General features: G+C 38.7%; 1 protein-coding gene across 13 annotated transcripts in view; it reads left to right on the top strand.

The window, feature by feature from the left end:
- TNIK (TRAF2 and NCK interacting kinase) overlaps window positions 1–21361 on the top strand; it is a 395669-nt gene that overhangs the window by 230200 nt on the left and 144108 nt on the right. For all 13 annotated transcript variants that reach the window (XR_009697107.1, XM_061168322.1, XM_061168319.1 and 10 more), the window contains 2 exons: window positions 447–503; window positions 17509–17634. Coding sequence is in view for 12 of the 13 variants with exons in the window: in XM_061168322.1 (XP_061024305.1) it covers window positions 447–503; window positions 17509–17634 (183 nt within the window). In the remaining variant the exon portion in view is untranslated. The remainder of the gene's footprint in view (window positions 1–446; window positions 504–17508; window positions 17635–21361) is intronic.

Here is a 21361-nt window from a genome sequence, read left to right as displayed (position 1 = left end):
ATATCCATTTGAGACTGTCACAATACAAGAGATTTTAATAATCAAGGAAACTACCATTTCTTCACATACCAAGGGCTTGCTGATAGAGGAGATGCTTGCGTCTGCTCCACCCAGATATTCCATGTACACCCCTCCTCCAACTCCAGCCCCTGCCCAACACCTTGGAGTGGAGGTAGAACCTCATTATTTGACATTGTCTCTTTTATTAAACTTGACAAAAGCTGCTAAAACAAACTCAAAAGACAAAGTGATGGACATGTGTTACAAAATAAACATTAAATATAGGTTGATTTACAAAGCATTTAAGATTTCTCTGTATGTCTGTCTATCTGTCTGTCTTCCCCATGGGCACTCTGTAACATTGATCCACATAATTGTTTGTTACAGTTGAAGCCTAATGCTAATATTGCTTATCAGAACTGAATTGTTTAAAATTTTTTTTACAGGGTCGTCATGTCAAAACGGGCCAGCTGGCAGCCATCAAGGTTATGGATGTCACAGGGGTAATGTATCTTTATCTTGCTATCTCAAAGTTGTTTTATATATTTGTCTTAGGAAGTTAGTGATAGAGAAAAATCACTTTTTGGAAATAGAATCTTTTTTAGACATCTAAGACCTTTCCCACTTTTGCTTAACATTAAGAGTATTCAGCAACTGACTGAGATGACCATGGGTAAATCATTTTAATTAGCTACGTACACACTGCCTTATCTAAGGCAGAGTGAAAAACAATGTGTGCCAATAATTTACATAAACACAACCGAGGATATTTGCATATGAAGACAAAACAAGGATTTGAAGGTATTAAGGTACTGAGATTACACTGAAGAGGTGGGTCTCAACGGTTTTCCCCAAAGTCCACCTAACACCAGAATAGGCAAGAGTTTGGATGGCTCTAAAATCCTAGTAGGATGTATAACATGAATATTTTCTTCCCCAAAATATTATGGACCAAATATTCACCATATGCACAAATACTTATTATTATTGGGCGACACTGAAATAAAATTTCTGCCTGGATAATCAAAAGCAATCTAAGAAATAGACTTTATTTTAAATACAATCTTATGCTTTCAATCCCTTTTGCTAGGCCTATTTAAAATATTTTAATGCCTTTTCTAGAGTACAGAGCAAAGATCAGACTTGAAAGTCTCACTGGACATCAAAAGCATGTCAATAATTTTCTATTGTCTTGGGAATTTTTCTAAAGATGTCTGTCAGCTATACATAAAAGCTAAAAGACCACAGTGTTCCTTTTGTCCCAGAAGTGGATTACTTAGTGTAAAGAGATGTAGAATGAATAGGTCACACAAAGATATCAAGAACCAGTATACAAATAAGAAATACACACAGTTTGTCCATAAGTCAGACTTCAAGCCATATTTTCTTTGGTCCTGTTTGTCACCTTTGATAAGTATACATTATATGCTGTGCTATTAACCATGATACTAATTTTAGTACTAATTTTAGTACTTTTCATTTATACTATACATTTATGACTTCCTTTCCTTAGTCATTTTTTAATCTGAATTCCTCTTTATGTTATATGCGGTTTTAAAATTATATGCATTTTAACAGGTGAAAAATTTTGTTCCCATGTGTTTAGAACCACTGAAAGTACTCCTTCCTTTTATTTGTCTTATATGCATTATTCAAATTTTAGAGCTTGCAAACCATCTCAAATAGTTCATCCCAATTAGTTTTTTAATTCACCTGGCCTTTACTGAATAAGAAAAATGCATATAGATTATATTAATAAGGTTTAGTTTCTGCCACTTGTAAAAGAAAATTAAAATTAACAGAGACTTAAGCATGATGAAAGTGTTATACCGTCACATGTTAAATGAGTTTAAAGTCGACAGCCCAGAAATGTGTAGCAGCCATGTGACAGAGTAGGAGGGTGTTTTTATCTTTCTGTTCCACCATTCTGACACATAGCTTCCACACTTAAGGTCAGTTCCATGACACAAGGTGGTTGTTGGATTTCCATTGATCACATTCTTTGGCAGGCAAAAAAAAAGGTGGGTAGGATGGGGAGAGAGTTGGTGGGAGAAGAGGATACAGAATATAGCCCCTTCAATGAAATTCTTTCTACTTACATACAACATTTTTATTTACTTCTGCTTTCTTTGGCTACCTCGCTGCAAGGGAAGCTGGGAAATGTAGTCTTTCATCCTACCAATGTGCCCAGTTCATCTGGGTTCTTTTATTAGTCAGGAGTGAAGGGAGAATGTGTTTTTCATTATCTGGGTCTGACAAAAAAATCAAGAGCAGATACTATCAGTCTCTACACAGAAAACCATTAGAAACGTGTAAATCTTTCACAAGCTCCCTGCAAAAAACAAGTAAGAATTTATTTTGCAGTTCTGCTGAAGTTGTACTACTGTATTTTCCTTGGATTGAACAGGATTGCCACATAATGCAGCACACTTGGCAGTTGAACAACTAATGGATGTGGATGGAGTCCAAGACATTCATGCCGTAAAGTTCTGTTGTGTGGGTCTGCAGAACTGCAGTTGAGTTCCACTGATATCGTTAATCTCGGTGCACAGTTGTGCACAGAACTGTATATTGATGCACAAAATATGACTTGAGAGCTCTGAATATCACTTTTCTGGTTCTATTTCTGAGATTTTAAGTTGCTCAGAGAATTATTTACTATTGCTAGACCACCTTGCTTGGAAGAAAAAAAGGTACACAGCAGTTTATCCCAGAGTATGTATTTTCATAGCTATGCTATGTTAGTTAGCCTCTCTAAACTGGGTTTCACAAGGCAACTGAACCCTACCGAAGATGATTTAGAGACAATTTCCTCAATTCTCCCCAGGATGGTGAAGAGCTGGCACCATTTCAATGCACAGGAGAGTCAATCCATTGCATATAATGGATGCTTTATAGTATGTGGGCTTGATTCTCTTGGGGAACTTCTGTTGAAAGGTCTGGGTAGTTCCCTGTTTTAGGCACATCATTGACCATGACCATTATGTAACCACTGACCCTTAACAAAGGCAAACATGGATATACATTGGGAAATGGTTTTCTTATTTCCCATGGTGTATTATCCAGCAGCAAATGACTGTTGTATCACTCCTGTACACATCGTAGTCAACATAAGATTTCCTTTGTGAAATTCATGTGGTGTCCTCAGAAAACAATCAATTTCATTTTGCCATGTTGTCTTTTGTGTATTATGGAATGTTGTAAAAGCTTCTTACCAATTATTATAATTGTGCTCATTATAGCTGCCCCGAGATGAATTCTCAAAGGTCGCCTTTGTTAATTGTTTGCAAAGATCTACTAGAAAGTTACTATAGATTATTGTAATGAAATTGATAAAACTATCACCTTGAAATCAATTTTTAAATTATTTTTATTCTATACCATGTCCTTTTTTAAAGAAGAAAATAATACAGAAAAAACTGAGTGTAATATTTATGTTCTTTAGTTTTAAAGCTGAGACACTTCCAAATTTGCCCATATTTGCTTCAGAATTAGGGCTTAAACTCAGTCTTTGAAGTTCTTTCGGTTTCTGAAATAATTATGAGAATTTTTGCATTTCAGTGTTTTCTGGGGATTCGTTCCCAGCTGGATTTGTGTACTTTAATTATCTAAACAAAACTGTATCCTCTAGGGCAGTGTTCCTCATAGTGGACGGCTAATATCTATGAACTTTCAGCACACTTGGGGTGCTCATCAGAAATGCAGAAATACTGGGCTTGCTGCAGAATTTCTAGGTGGAGCTTCAGAACTTGCCTTTTCTTTTTTTTTTTCTTTTGAAAAGCACATAATTTTTTTATTTATTGCTTTTTTTTCTTCTAAGTTTGTTGAGATATAATTGACATACAGTAGGTGTACAGCATAATGATTAGGCTTACAAATATCAAGAAAAGATTATACAATAAGTTTAATAAACATTCATCATCTCATATAGATACAAACTTAGAGAAATAGAAAAAAGATTTTTTTCTTGTGATAAGAACTCCGTTTCATCCATCTCATTAGAACTGATTCAAATGAATTCATGTGGGAGAAGGCGAGGGTGGGATGTTTTGAGAGAACATCATTGAAACATGTATTTTATCTAGGGTGAAACAGATCACCAGCCCAGGCTGGATGCGTGAGACAAGTGCTCGGCCTGGTGCATTGGGAAGACCCAGAGGAATCGGGTGGAGAGCGAGGTGGGAGGTGGGATCGGGATGGGGAATACATGTAAATCCATGGCTGATTCATGTCAATGTATGACAAAAACCACTACAATATTGTAAAGTAATTAGCCTCCAACTAATAAAAATAAATGGAAAAAAAAGAAAAAAAGAAACCTGAAAAAAAACAAACAAACTCTGGATTTACTCTACAACACTCATATATAATAGACAGCAGTGTTAATTATATTTATCATGTTGGATGTTACATTTCTGAGAAGCACAGAATTAGTTCAGTCTGGGTAGATGATTCTGTTTTAGTCAATTCACAAATTTAGTTTGTGTAAATTTCCTTTGTCGTATAACCTCTGCAATTTCAATTTATAAACCACTCTTCATTACTTGTGCAAACCTAACTAAAATATCAGATGACATCTTTGATGTATGTTAATTATTATTGAGGTTCCTTTACTTCTGTGTTTAGCAATATTAGGCCAAACAAGGAACCGCTTATAGAACAGCACATTTCCCATAAAATTCTGGATGTTATCTAAAAAGTTCATCTTTTACAATTCATGACTAAAATGGTAAAATCAGAGAATTCCCTGTCAGACAGAAATGTCCAATAATCAGAGGATTAAGTAAAGAAGGTAAGCGTTACAATTTTTCCATATGTCTACTGATCCCTGATGGTCTGGAGTGTGGCGGATTCTGCCTTTTCTACAAGCTTTTCTACAAGCACACCAACAGGAACAGCACTTTTCTAGGCCAAGTATGAAGAGACTATGGTCCTTTGATCACCCTGCAAATAATCTCCATCTTCATTTGGATCAAAATTTCTGGTGTAAACTAGTCCCTTTACAATGATACCTTGAAGTCCATGTAAGACTTGATAACATAATAACTTGGTATTGTAGGCTTTCATCTTAACAATGACTGGTTATGATCATTGCTCAGGACATGTTGGGTTTTAGTACCAAAGCCCCACTCAGAATGGATGAAGCTGAAAACAGAATTTATTGTTTTGTGTATATTAAAAAAAAACGCTCAGCAGGGTCTAGGAAGTAACATGATTAGTTGGGAATTGTGTATCTCTCCATCTCTGGACTTTGCTTTCTTTCCACCAGCAGCTGCAGGCTCATGTTCTAATTACTTCATTGCCCTTAGTCTCAGCAAGAGTGCAAGTCTCAATATCAGAAGCCCAGCTTGGGTCACCTCACCATCCCAGTGCCAATTCTGTTTCTCTTGAGCCACATCTGGTCCCTGTGGCTCTGATGGTAAAAAATGTGCCTGCAGTGCTGGAGACCCAGGTTTCATCCCTGGGTCAAAAAGATCCCTTGGAGAAGGAAATGGCAACCCACTCCAGTATTCTTGCCTGGAGAATTCCATGGACAGTGGAGCCTGGTGGGCTATAGTCCGTGGAGTCGCAGAGTTGGACATGACTAAGCAACTAACAGTGGAAAGGAGGCATCCTTAAAGAAAATCGTGATAACTGTTAAGATCAAAGGGCAGGGAGGGTGTTGAGCAGGGAAAAACAAGATAATTAGATTATTATGAGATTATATCATTATAGTCAACATTATTTTAAACTGATTTAGTCCTTAAATAAGGTGCCTCTCAGTTAAAAGTTTTTATATTTCAGCCTGAAATAATAAAAATGGTAGCTAACATAGATGGAATCATTATTATGAGCCAGCACTCTTTAAAATATTTTCTGTAAATTGATTTCACTGAATGCTGTCAATAACCACCAGACTCCATTATTAGTTTCATTATAGAGATGAGAAAACTAGGCATATTAAGTATCTTCTTCAATGTAACATGTAAATGATGGAGTGAGTATTTCAACCTGAGTATTTTAACTCTTTTAGGTCCACCCTGCCTATCACATTGTCTTAGGTCTTCAGTTAATATAGAAGGCTGTTTAGTATTTCATCTAGTGTGATTTTTAAAATTAATTTATTTGATAAACATTTACTAAACACCTATTTTATGACAGACACTAGAAATTCAAAGTTGAAAAAGTGGTTCTTTGCCTCAAGGGAGCTTACAGTAATACAACATTGCCCTAAATATTTGTAAGTAAAGCTAATCCATTTTATAATAAAGTCATAAAATTATACAGTTATGTATAAAATATAATGTGACAGTTGAGGGGGTAATAATTAGGCCCAGGAGGACAATCAGACAAAAATGTTTCTGACCACAAGAAAACAGCCTGTGCCAAGGCATGGAGGCTGAGAGAGTACGCAGCATGTTCTGGAGACTATTATGTGTGTGTGTGTGTGTGTGTGAGTTCCTCAGTCGTGTCCGACTCTTTGTGATTCCATGGACTATAGCCCACCAGGATCCTCTTTCCATGGGATTCTCCAGGCAAGAATACTAGAGTGGGTTGCCATTTCCTTCTCCAGGGGATCTTCTTGACCCAGGGATGGAACCTGGGTCTCCTGCATTGCAGGTGGATTCTTTACCATCTGAACCACCAGGGAAGTATTACATAGGTTAGTTTTAGGATAAAAATAGTTCTGAGGAGAGAGTGATACAAGGTGAATCTGTGTAGATTAGGGCCAGGTCAAGAAGGAATTGAGTGCTATGGCAAGGACATTACAAGGTTTTCATTTTTCAATTTTTCCAATAAAACCCTTAGATCAAATAGGCTTAGGCAAAAACCCATTATATAGAAGAGATATAGGGGGGGGTGTTTTATACAAGGGGAGGGAGGCTGTCAGTCCTGGCCCCTTCTTCACACCACTGCTAGAGCCAGTGTGTTTAACCAGAAGTTAAATAGCAAAGTAACATGATGGGATTTACCTACTAGAAGGATGCAATATAAGCCCTGCTTGACTGAGTTTCTATTTTTGTCTTACTTACTGAATTCCTGTGGTTGAAGCTTTCAGCCAGTCTCCATCTCTCTTTAAAGAGTAAGAGGGAGGTGGGAGGGAGGATCGGGTTGGGGGATACATGTAAATCCATGGCTGATTCATGTCAATGTATGACAAAAACCACTACAATATTGTAAAGTAATTAGCCTCCGACTAATAAAAATAAATGAAAAAATATATAAATAAATAAATAAAAGTTAAAAAAAAAAAAAGAGTAAGGAAGTGGTCTTCTCCCGGTAGCTTCTGGTTGAGTTATTTGCCTATAGTTAATGGACTCATTGAGTGTTTGCTGAAATTGAACCAAGAAAAAATCTTTTCTTCTTAGGTTATTTGGAAGAATTAGAGGACATACTGCTCCAGGCACTTTTGGTTCTTCCCTCCCAAAGGGGGACAATTCAGTGGAGTGATGGGTAGCATAGAACATAATGTTGGTAACAGTAGTAACGATAGCAGCCATAGTCAAGAATAAAGATTACTATCATTGATTGCTTATTAGGTGCCAAGCATTGTTCTTAGTACTTAATACAACATATTCTAACTCATTTAGTCCTTGAAACAGTTCCCATTAGAGGAGCAAGCTAATATATCCATTTTACAAATGAGGAATTAATTGAAAGGATAAAAATTGTACACAACTTGCCCGAGCTTCACAGACAGTAAATGCCAGAGTTAGAATTCAAATCCAGCCAGTCAGGGTGTACCCACCTTCTCCACAGCCCTGTTACTAGAATGACAGATGGGGATGGGCATTGCAGGAGCATGGCCTTCAGATTCAGATAGAGCTGAGTTCACACCCTCCTCCTCTCCTTACTCCCCTTGAACAAACTTTTTAACTTTTCTGAATCTCATTTTTTCTTATCTGTTAGATGCAAATACAAACATTGCAAACTTGTTTTGAGATTAAATTTATATACTATCTAGTGCCTGGTACATAACATTTCCTCAATAAATATAGGTCTTGGTAAGAGACAGTGAATGCCTGAGTGGGACATTCAAGAGGAATGAAAAGAGGATGTTATAATGTGCATTGAACTTCTATACTGGGATGGTAGCCTGTGCTATGAGCCCCATGCCACATGTGGCACAAGTGTGGGTTAGTTCATTGTCAGTATGTGTAAATAGCTTGAATCAGCCCAGTCTTCACCACCTCAAAAGTTATTAGTCTTACCCCGAACAATGGGTTACTATAGAGCAGAATCCAAAAGAGAAAGTGAGGCTACATTCCAGAAGCTAAAGACTGAAATCACAATAATTATTCATTCACTAAGAATAAATGAATGTGCTGTCCTCTGGGGTGATGGTAGTGAATAAGACACACAAGGGTGCTATCTTCTGGAATCATAAATTCCAGCATGAGTGAAAGATATTTAACAAACAGTTGAACGGTTATGTAGAGTTCTGATTAACTTTGAGGGAGTATACAGAGAGTATTAAGGGAGAATTTAAGAAGGAAACTCACTTATTTTGGTTGCCAATGCATTTGTTCTCCAATAAAGTGACTGTTGTTGTTCAGTTGCTAAGTTGTGTCTGACTCTTTGCAACCTCATGGACTGCAGCACTAGGCTTCCCTGTCCTTCACCATCTCCTGGAGTTTGCTCAAACTCATGTCCATTGAGTCAGTGATGCCATACAACCATCTCATCGTCTGTCACCCACTTCTCCTCCTGCCTTCAATCTTTCCCAGCACCAGGGTCTTTTCCAGTGAGTCAGCTTTTCACATCAGGTGGCCAAAATAGTGGAGCTTCAGCTTCAGCATCAGTCCTTCAATGAATATTCAGGACTGATTTCCTTTAGGATGGACTGGTTGGATCTCTTTGCAGTCCAAGGGACTCTCAAGAGTCTTCTCCTGCACCACAGTTTGAAAGCATCAATTCTGAGGTGCTCCAGCCTTCTTTATGGTCCAACTCTCACATCTGTACGTGACTACTGGAAAAACCAGTTTTGACTATACCGACCTTTGTTGGTAAAATGATGTCTCTGCTTTTTAATATGCTGTCTAGGCTTGTCATAGCTATATATATATATATAGCTATATATATAGCTATATATATATACACACATACACACATATATGTATATATTTTACATATTCCTTTACATTATGATTTATCACAAAATATTATAGTTCCCTGTGCTATACAGTGGGATCTTGTTGTTTATCCATCCTAAATATAATAGTTTGCCTCTGCTAATCCCAACCTCCCAACCCTCCCCCCCAGATCCTGCCTGCTTTGGCAACCACAGGTCTGTTCTCTATGTCTGTGGGTCTGTTTCGTAGATAGGTTCATTTGTGTCATATTTTGGACTCCACATGTCAGTTATATCATATGGTATTTGTCTTTCTCTTTCTGACTTACTTCCCTTAGTATGATAATCCCTAGGTTCATCCATGTTGTTGGAAAAGCTGTCTTATTGATGATAGATTTTAGCCCAATAAATGAAATAATCCTAGGGTTAGAACCTATCTTATAAATTCGTAGTTCTCTTGGGAGTCATGTATCAGTGCTGGCATGGGTGTGAGAAGCATGCATGCCACCCTTGTCATATTTGCTTCTCTAGGGGACACCACTTCCTAGTAGAGAGGGAGCAGGTTAGCCTAGGATGAGATGGTTGGATGGCATCACCCACTCAATGGACATGCGTTTGAGCAAACTGGGAGATAGTGAAGAGCAGGGAAGCCTGCAGTGCTGCAGTCCATGAGGTTACAATGAGTCAGACACAACTTAGCAACTGAACAACAACAGCAAAGAAGAGCAATGCAAACTGTCACCATCTCAGTCTGCCCTAGTTTTGACACTTCCGGGCTCTCTTATCCTGGGCATGTTGCTTACCCTCCATTTATTACACATGTATGTTGTTGTGCTCTGTGTGTGTGTTCAGTCGTATTTGACTCTCTGAGACCCTAAGGACTGGTGTCTACCATACTTCTCCAAAACTCTATGGAATTTTCCAGGCAAGAATACTGGAGTGGGTTGCCATTTCCTACTCCAGGGGACCTTCCCAACCCAGAGATCAAACCCTCATCTCTTGGGTCTCCTTCATGGCAGGCGAGTTCTTGACCACGGAGCCACCTGGGAAACCCTTTACATGTATAAATATGGATAATATCACTTCTCTCTTAAAGTTAGTGTGAGAAGTAAATGTGGGTATTTATAAAGCATTTGAGATTAGTACATAGAACACAGGTGTTACTGTTATGGCATCTCTTGCATATATTTTTCATTTTTCTCTCCATAGCACCAATGATTCCTATAGGAAACCACATGCCGTACCCCATCCAGGTAACAGGCCTTGGCAGTCACTGTTTCTGCCAGGAAACCAATGCCTCCTTAGTCACATCATATTATATTTGTTCTTTTCCCCTAACTGGGTAGCTCCCACATGGCCTTTAGAATTCAGCTCACACTTGGATTTCTTGGCTGTCTCCCCTGATGCTCCTAATTAGATAAGCTACTCGAACCTCTCATGTTAATAATTTTGCATGTATCTGTATCATTATTTGATTTCCATTTGTGTTCCCCACGAGACTATAGTTAAGTTTTATTATGGAAGAGCTTGAAAGTGTTATGTCCATTGTTGTATTACAGGCAGCTCTCTGTATTCACGGTGTTAGTTAAATATGAGGTTGAAACCCAAAGATACGGCAGGCTGGTTGCAGCGTGCCACTTTACATAAGAGATGTGGGTTTTGGTATCCATGGGGGTCCTAGAACCAGTTCCTTGAGAATACTGGGGGGGTGACTGTATTATACTATTATTATTACCGCTAATGTTATTTAGCATTGTGCCTGGGATAGAGCAGACAGAAATAAATACGTGTTGAATGAATTTAGTTTAGGGTTAACATGTACAACAAATCCAGTTGCTGCCTGGAGAATGCCATAGCAAGGTCTCAAATTCTAGCAGTGCTGCAATGAAGAGATGTGGGATTAGGTAAGTTATTGAAACACCTGGGTCTGTTTCCTCAGACCTCAAACCCCACCTTGAGATAATTCTAGAGGATCCATACATGCTTAAGTCTCAATGTTCAATATACTTTAGTATTAATATTTAATAAACTGATTTTTAAACCCTTCAAACTGTATATTATATACCAACTTTGAACACACTGGAAAATGGCAGCCTCTTGGGGGGTGTGAGGGAAGGACAGATTGGGAGTTTGGGGTTAGCAGATGCAAACCATTACATATAGAATGCATAAACAACAGGGCCCTACTGTATAGCACAGGGAACTGTAACCAATATCCAGTGATAAACCATAATGGAACAGAATATGAAAAAGAATGTGCATAAATGTGTAACTGAATCACTTTACATCAGAAATTAACCTTGTAAATCAACTATGAAAGTGAAAATGTTAGTTGCTCAGTCATGTCCAACTTTTTGCGATCCCATGGACTGTAACCCACCAGGCTCCTCTGTCCATGGAATTCTCCAGGCAAGAATCTTGGAGTTGGTAGCCATTCTCTTTTCCAAAGGATCTTTCTGACCCAGGGATCAAACCCGGGTCTCTTGAATTGCAGATAGATTCTTTACCATCTGAGCCACCAGGGAAGTTAAAATCACCTATACATCAATAAAATAAATTAAAAAAATAAAAGAAAATGACAGCCTCTCAATTTGTACTCCAGGTTACTTCATTCATGTGCAAAATGTCATTCATATCAATTTTCCGCTGAAATGGCAAGTCGTGCTATTTATACATTACATTTCTTAGGAAATGTAGATTTTCTCTATCCTTTGGAACCAAAACAAAACTCAAAATGACTAAGATATTGAAACTGATATGTGACTTGCAGTTTCTTTCAAAAATTCTAAATTTGCCTTCACTAAAATAGCCCCTTTGTTGTCACTGATTAACTTTATAACTAGGTATTACTTAGTTAAAGTTATAAAAATAAATGTTTACTGTTTTTAAAAGCATAGTTTTTATTGAGGTTATCTACTGGCATCCTGAATAGATTTTCTACTGGAGAAAAGGATTTCAGTGCTATAAATTAATAAGTTTTTTTTTCCAAAAAATCACATCTTAGAAGATGTCAGTAATCCCTACAAATTCTATTAGTCTATAATTCTTTAACAATGAATTGTCTTCAAATTTTGTCACATTCAGTCAACAACAAAGATGAAAATGATGGACATGTTAACACAAATGCCTGCCTAATGCCGGCAACCACTGTGGAGAGCAGCTCAGGTGAGGAGGAGCAGAGGTAGTTTTAGCCAGTATCCAAACATGTAGGATATAATAGCGCTTATGAGTCTGTACACCTCATCCTGGGCTTCCCAGCTGTCTCAAGTGGTAAAGAATCTGCCTGCCAATGCAGGAGATGTAAGAGACACGGGTTTGATACCTGGGTGGGGAAGATCCCCTGGAGGAGGGCATGGCAACCCACTCTAGTATTCCTGCCTGGAGAATCCCGTGGACAGATGACCCTGGCAGACTACAGTCCACGGGGTCACAAAGAGTCAAACACGACTGAAGCACCTTAGCACACACGCTCACCCCATCCTTTTTTGTAAAGTTAAAACTGATCAGTCTCTTGGATTGTTGTAAGAACTACACAGGTTTATTCCTCTTCCATGGATTGAGAGCTGTGTTATTGAGCACACTAATATTAAATGTCTCATTAATTCTGGTTTTAAATCCTGCTGTATTGTAGATTCTTAAAGTATGTTCCCCTGTGTAATAAATATGCAACTTAAAATCCCTCCTTTATCCCCTGGAATCATTCATAAGCAAATATTAATGGGTGCTAAAAAGCTCGTTTAATTGGAGGACCAAAGGCAGGTTTCTCTTCAACCCTGACTTGAGGTGCTCCTAAACTCTCATTTCATGATTTAGCAGCGGCTTTGGTTTTATCATTGTGGGTGATCACCCTTCTATCTAGAGTTTTCATTTTAGAATTACAAACACTGACTTTGAAGTCAGACAAATCTTGGCTTTAGATCTTGGCTCTAACTTTTAATATAGGAATGTGCCGTGTGTGCATGTTCAATCGTGTCTGACTATTTGCGACCCCATGGACTGTAGCCCGCCAGGCTCCTCTGTCCATGGGATTTCCCAGGCAAGAATACTGGAGTGGGTTGCCATTTCCTCCTGCAGGGGATCTTCTTGACCCAGGGGTGGAACCTATGTCTCCTGCATTGGCAGGTGGATTCTTTTACCGCTGAGGCCCCTGGGAAGCTCTAAAATAGGAATACACTCTCTGAAACTCATATTTCTTATTTGTTCAACGGGATCATTAAAAACATGTATTTCATAGATCTGTTTTGGATATTCAATAATACACATACAACCTATGGTACAGAGCATTACATCGGGTTGGCTTTGGCTGTATTTTATGACTGCAGTTGTGATCATCATATAGCCATCAGAGGCAGTCGGTGCTTAGCAAGCATTGTCTGGAATCATCCTTTTCCTTGCATTTGAAAAGCACTGTTTCTTCACCTGTTTTATCATCCTCCTGATATGCTGGTTCTGGTTTTTCAAATAGAATTGTTCTCTGCAAGCAATTAGAAGTCTACCCCAATACACAGAAACTTTTCAAGTCTCTGCTATATCACATTAGGTAATATCCCATTGGCCAAAGCAAGTCACGGGGCCAAGCCCAGAGATAAGCAGAGAGGATGGACTCCACCTCAATACATAAATGTATTGTTGTTATTCAGTTGCTAAGTCATGTCCGACTGTTAGCAAGTCAGACTGTAGCACGCCAGGTGCTTCCCTGTCCTTCACTGTCTCCCATAGTTTGTTCAAACTCATATCCATTGAGTTGGTGATGCCATCCAACCATCTCATCCTCTGTTGCCCTCTTCTCCTTCAGTCTTTCCCAGCATCAGGGTCTTTTCCAGTGAGTCAACTCTTCACATCAGGTGGCCAAATCATTAGAGCTTCAGCTTCAGCAAAAGTCCTTCCAATGAATGCCAAATGTCAGGGCCATTTTTTCTTTCAGTCTGCCACAAATACTTAGCAATAGATTCCTGCCATTTTAAGAAAAAATAATAATTTTCTTTATGTTGATAATAGTGCTCTGCTTAAGCAGTTAATCATTCCTAAGACCTGAGAGGTGACTTAGATAGGTATTCTTTTTCCCATTTATAGATGAAAATAACTGACATTCAGAGAGTTTAAATAGCCATATCTGAGTTTACATAATGAATCAGCTTGGACAAGATTTTTGAAGTCTTCTGATTGAAATTATGGTTCTTCCTAGACTATCAGACTTGGCTGATTAAAATTGCTCCCTTTTAAAGTTTCTTACAATTTTGGTACTATTACTTTGTTTTTTAAAATATGACCCAGTGGTCATTAGTTTCCCAGTGAACTTGATCCCTTTGCTTAATTCTTAGGACAAGAATAATCCATTTATGAAAGAGAAGAAAAGCTTCCTATAGCTTTGTAATCTAATTCTAGCCTCAATTCTGTCTGTCCTTTTGAAAACTTCATAACCCATCTTCTTCAATAGGCCATGTTGTAAGAGGTCAGACTGCTTTTGTGAAGGGATTAAATGAGTTCTTATGGTCACAAGAAGTGCCTCCCTTTCAGTTTCACTGCATAACTTATGGCCATCAATGCCCTAGTCTAGAAATATGGATAAACAGTAGCCCTGAAGGCCTGATAAATTGCCTACTCACTTAGGAGGTAATATAAGATCAAGCTCAAGGTTCTATATTAGAGCTACATAACCATGACCCACGGTGGTTCTTTAACTGTGTTTGCAAACAGTGCAATTTAAACCTAAAATTCAAGTTACTTATATTCCTGACCTCTTACTCTTGTTATTTATTTTTTGGTTAAGAAGATTAATAATAACATTTATTTTGTATTACATTTTATAACTTTCATATCTTCATTTAATTTTCACAAAAGATTGGGACATATAATAATACTATTGTAAAATCTATATCTCCATATAAATGAGAAAAATTAGACTCTAAAATGTAGGTTACTTTCCTGGGACCATACAGCCAGAAAGAAGTGGGGCCCAAACTGGACATGTACCCCACCTGCCCCCTGACTCATTTTCTTGACTCAATGCATATGCCTTCTTCATTATCATGTTGCCTCAGTTTACCTTTGCAAAGCAATAGAGGATGTGCTGATTTCATTCTGGCCTCCCAGTACTATTTATTTCTGATTTAATTATATACTGAATTACACTGCTATTTAGCTGTTTCATAAGTTCTTATTTTCTTAATGATATGGTAAGCTTTTTCAGGCACTTTCTCTTCTCTCCTTCTCCCATGTCAGCCACCGTCCTGTGGAGAACCTAGGAGACAGGCAGCAAATACTCGTAGAACGAGCCCAGCTTCTCACTGAGAATGACCCAGGCTGAGCCTGCCCCACTGCTGCTGGAAAGTGATTGATGTTTTACTGTCTCATTTACTTGTCCCTTTAGTTGAAAGCAGATGCCAGGTCACCCCAGAAACCCTCAGGTTTGTTTTCTCCCCTTGTATCTAGGCTTCCCTAAAGTACATCTGCTCCCATCCTGCATTCATCCATGATTATTCGGCCCCACGTGGTGGATTTAAAATAGCTAATATGCATGATCCTCAGACATTTTGAGGTCTGCTGCAGGATGCTGCAGCAAGTTGAAGGACTGTGAAGGTCATTCTCTCCTTATACCTGTGGTGAAGACGCAGGCAGTTTTTGATGGCCACAGGGAAGATTTCTTGGGTCAGCAGTGTGCTATCCCCTCCCCCAGCCTCCTTCCCAGCCCTTCACTCCTCTACTCCTTTCCATTGTTAAGGCCACGTGCTTCTTGTTAGCTCAGCATCCCAAGCACACATTCTATTTTGAGATTACCTACTCTTTGACTCGGATAGGCCATGTGATATGTAACATGCCTCATTCTCCTAGGTTTGCAAATCTCCATCACTTTTTAGGAAAACTGATTTTTGTGTGGTCAGAATGTGTCAGCATTTCACCACTCCTCTTATTGTTACCAATTCCTTTCAAGCTATAAGGAAGGCTACTGTAAGTGGTTGGACATTTTATAGGTATTCACTTTTTTATTAATATTTGTTCACAGGCATTTTGCTTGATGCTAGGATATTAAAAAGAGCTAAAGCAGGAAGGGTCTCTTTGTTTATAGTTTTTATGGATTGATAGGGAAGAGAGGCTTCAGTCAAATGTTTAAATAGATAAATGTGGATTGCAGTTCTGGTAGGTGCTGCGAGGGAAGAGATCCGTGATGATTTATGGGACTAGAAGCATGTCAGGCAGATCAGAGAGCTTTATTGGGGAGGGGGCTCTGGAACTGATATTTGAAGGCAGGAGAACTTACAGTCCATGGAGGAGAGAGTCAAGAACAAGGGCAATTATGACTCAGGATGACCCTTACCTCTATTCCGGTACCAACAAATATGCAGCTTTGGGGGGTGGACAAGATATAGCGGGTAGACTTGACGTTACCCGAGAGAACTGGAGAAGACATCCCTCAGGAGTATCAATTAAACTCAGTCAGGAATAATGAGTAGAAATAATGTGAAGAGGAAGGGGAAAGAAGACACTCGTGGGAGACTACAGAAGGGCCCAGCATTGTTGAGATTGAGTAGCTGGAGGAGGCAAGAATTCAGGTAATGGTGATGTAAAAATCTTACACTCAGAGATTCTTACTGCTGCATCTAAAACAATCTTCCTGGGCCCAGAAGTTCTTCCACCAACCTCAAAAATAAAATACTATTTAAAAGTCCAATTGATGTGTACACATCAAAATAAAATTACAGGAGAACACACACACCCTTCATTAGTGATGCCAGGTCTTCTAAAAAAAAGGCTCAAATTAGTGGACTCCGAATTGAAACTCAAAATGAATGAAATCTGGATTCCGAAACTTACTCTGTCGGGGGGTTCTTTCTTTTCACATCTGTGCCACTACCACATGTCCCCTTTCTTTTCATGTGTACTTTCCTGAAGGTGAGATGGGTACTCCTGCTTTGTGAACATCCTCAGATCGAGAGAACTTACCCTTGCTTCCTTTCCCATCTGACTTTTATAATCTTCCACTGGGGACTTCAATAAAAGGAGACTTCAAAGAAAATGAACCTAACAAAATTTAAATTGAAGAGCCTGTATTTTTTTTTCTTTTCACTTTTCTTAGTCTTCCTTGAACCAAGTATGATCAGTGATAGGTACTTGATGGACAAATTTCCCAGAGGCCTAGAATGAGTTTTATCTCAATAGCAAGTCTACCTTGATCTCTTCCAGGTGAAAAGATGAGGAATTTTTTTTTACTGTCAGGTTGCATACTATATTGGTTTGCTATACAAACAGAAGACCCCTTTCAGCTACCAATGTGTTGTCTTGTAAATTTTTTCTTTATAGTCAAGAGACAAAGTCAAGTAGTATGATAATAATGCTTGTTTGTTACCATAGAAGAAAAAACTCAAGTGTTTGCATAGTTGATATAGATGGTGATGGAAAATAGAATCCTTCTAAAGACAATGGATTTTCATGACAGAATATTTATGGTTCTAACACAGGATGAAGAGGAAGAAATCAAACAAGAAATTAACATGTTGAAGAAATACTCTCATCACCGGAATATAGCTACATACTATGGTGCTTTTATCAAAAAGAACCCACCAGGCATGGATGACCAACTTTGGGTATGTAGGACTGTCCACATTTGCTTTTCTTACTTAAAAAACAACCAAGACTGAATGGTTCATTTCTCTATTCTAATTACTGAGTTTGATTAGGTACTTTTTCCTTGAAATCCTTTATTCCATGATTTCCACAACATTGTGTTTGCAACGTTTTCTCTCATTTCCTTGAATACCTGTCTTTCTTCTATCACTTAATGTGGACCATCCCTAAAGCTAGTTGTTAAGTTCTCTTTTTCCCCATAAAATGGCTACCTTTATTGAATTTTTATTATACTTTAGGTACCATGCTATAATATATATATATATATATATATATATATATATATATGTATACACACAAACACACACACACATATATGTATCTGTATACACACACACACACACACACACATATTTACATTTATTTATTTGCTGTGCCAGTTGGCTTGCAGGATCTCAGTTCCCCAGCCAGGGATTGACCTGAGCCTTAGCATTGAAAACACCAAGTCCTAACTGCTGGACCACCAGGGAATGCCCACCATGTTATTTTCTTTTTATGAATTCTATCGTTTATTCCAGCTCTTTGAGGTAGACATTATTATCTTCATTTTGGGAGAGGGGTGAAAAAACCTGTATTTTTGCTTAAACACTTGATGACAAGGAATTTAGTAGCCTTTAGAGATGAAGAGTTTTTATAAATCAATAAGAAAATATGTAAAATGATTAATGGAAAGACTGAGTTAAGATAAGGTAGCGATTAAAAAAATAAGAAATATCAACTACCAATAAAGATGTTTTTAAAGTGTAATCTTACTAACAATATAAATACAAAAGAAAACAAGAATTAGATACTACTTCTTATCCAGTAGACTGGCAAAGGTTTTTTTTTAATGATATACTCAGGATGGACAGTCACACCCTCTGCTTATAGAAATGAACGTTGGTATAACTTTACTTAAGGACAGTTGGAAAATACACACACACACACACACACACACACACACACACAGATATATCTATATCTGTATTTAATTGCCCAAAGGAAATGCCTTACTTTTGACTCAGTATTTTCACATACAGGAATGTATCCTAAATTTAAATACATAAAAATATATGCATTGTAGATGCTAACCAATAGGGAATCACTTAAGTAAATCCATTAAGGGACAATACTCAACCAATTAAAATGATGTAGATCTTTGTTTACAAATGGATGAACATGAACAATTATAGTAAAGTATTTTAGAGCCTTTTTAGAGGCTATGATTAGATATAGCACATTTTCATTTTTTTCAAAAAAATAAGAAAGAAAAAGGACCAATATGTACACATAGAGTAACATGATGGGGATGTCTAGAATAGTGAGCACTGATAGCATTGAAGATGTTTGTTTCTGGGTGGTGATTTCAGTCATTTAATTTCTGAAATTTTTTTTCATGTCTTTTTAAAAACATACATTTATTTATTTTTGGCTGTGCTGGGCCTTCATTGCTGTGCAGGCTTTTTCCTAGTTGCAGTGAGCAGGGGCTGCTCCCTCGTTGAGTGTGAGGACTTCCTGTTGCAGTGGCTTTTCTTGTTGCGGAGCACAGGCTTCAGAGCTCTCGGGCTCGGTAGCTGAGGCTCCCAGGCTCTGGAACACAGGCTCAATAGTTGTGGCACTCGGGCTCAATTACTCTAAGGCATGTGGGATCTTCTCGGTCAGGGATTGAACCCTTGTTTCCTACATTGTCAGGCGGATTCCCCACCACTGAGCCACCATGTTGTTTTTAATTGCTTCTCATTGGGTTATCTTTGCTCCTTACAAAGACAAGTTCTGGGGACAAGGAATGTGTTTTCTGCATCTCAGTGTCTTAAACACCAGGAAGGAGCTGGGCATGTGATGCTGACAAAATAGTTGTTTTATGAATGAAAGCGACATTATTGGTACACACTTGGTTGCTACTATTATTATTTTTATTGGTTCAAACTGATCATTGCTACAGGTACTTTTGAGAGTTCAGCTTCCCTGTGGCCTATAGGTTCAGGAGGATGTGATGAGATGGCATGAGTGTGAATATCTCTGTGTTCCCAGAGGGCTTCTATACTGCCAAGAATCTAGCATTTTAGCAAGGACTCCTACCGTGCCATAAACTGCAGCAGAGGACAAGAGGAGAATGATAGCTGTTTTGATACTGTCTGCAGAAGCATTTTTTAGTTTGGTCAGAGCTATGGCTCCAGATTAGAAGAAAGTGTTAATACAGCTTTGGAATCACCTCCAGTTTATCACCTGAGGTAGCACTATTTCCAGATGAGTCACACCTAGCTGTTAACATCATTCCTTTTGTGAGATGGGCCAGACCGGGTAGTTTTATTAGGCTGAGCTATTAATATGAAAATTTGGGCGTATATATTATAAATCATTGGTTGAGGAAGGAGAGGAGTGGTCAAACAGAGCTTGACTTGTTTTTTACTTTTTTTCTTAAAACTGAGATTTTTTAAGCTGGAAAAAAATTTGTTGTCATTTATTTTACTGGATCCCAGTGAAGCTTATTTCTTTCTCAGAGCCTCCGAGCTTATTAACGGATGGACACAGAATAAGAATGCAGACATCCCGAAATATGACAATGTAGCTTGGCCTGTGAAAGACATTGCAAGTTGTTGTTGTTTTAAATGAGCAAAATTTGCAGTCCGTTTTCAGATTGGCAGTGGGAGAAAGCAGCAAGCCTGTTTGCATCTGCAGAGCACAAACAGGAGGTTTGATGCTCTAGAAATGAGTCACTGTTTGCCAGTTCTCACCCTGGCCTATTGCTCTTGTCTTGGAGATGGCTGTGGTGGCTAGGAACCAGGAGCTTGCATGTATGTGTGTTCATCTATTCACCCACTCATTCATTCATCCAACAAATACATATGAAGCACTTGCTAGGCATGAGGCACTCTTCTGGACACTTAAGAAACATCAGTGAACAAAACTGATGGAAGCCCCTAGTTGCATGCAGTGTACATTCTTGCTACAGACCACAGTCACATTAAGTCATAAAACTATTCGAAAAGCTGTAAGTACATATGCCTAGAAGAGGAAGGAAAGGCTAATGAGGATGCACGTAGGGGCTGCAGTGGCCAGGGGAACCCCCTTGTAGATAACTTGGAGCATTCCAGGCCTGGTGTTTTCAGGATTATCGACAAGGCCAATTGACTAAACGATGTGGGAGATGGGGCCAGATCAGGCAAGGGCTTATAGGGCGTTGACAGGATGTCGGCTTTTCCTCTGAGTGACGTGGGAGCCACTCGAGGGTTTTGAAGGGGGTTGGGGAGAGAATCTGACTCATAGAGTGAAGGAGTCCCTCTGGTTGTTGGGTTGAGAGTAGGCCAGATGGGGGCCAGAGGAGAAACAGGAAGGACCAGGGAGGAGACTGTTTGAGCAAGCCAGTCCCCTTCCTGAAGTCCATAAAAGGGCATTTGTAAGTAGTGATCACGGGCCACATGGGGAGGACCCCTGCCTTCACACTCCATTTTTCCCACCTGCAATCAGATGCTGGTGGCAAAACACAGTAGTTTCAGGCCCCACATCCTGCTTGGAAGCAGAGGACCTCCCTTTTGTCAGATGTCCTTTTGTGTCCGTGTAGAGGACTGTTCTGACTGTCCCCACTAGCTAGTCCATTAGCTTCTGTGTCACTGAAGATAAAAATACAAAGCTATTAAATATCTCATAGGTACAAGAGCATCATTTCTTTTTCTAGTTGTTCTGTTTGATAAGAAATTTTAAGGAGGA

The sequence above is a fragment of the Dama dama genome, chromosome 19 (assembly GCF_033118175.1).
Source record: "Dama dama isolate Ldn47 chromosome 19, ASM3311817v1, whole genome shotgun sequence".
Taxonomy (NCBI): Eukaryota; Metazoa; Chordata; class Mammalia; order Artiodactyla; family Cervidae; genus Dama; species Dama dama.
Note: the sequence above shows the minus strand (reverse complement) of the source record. Positions and strands in the feature narration are given on the sequence as shown.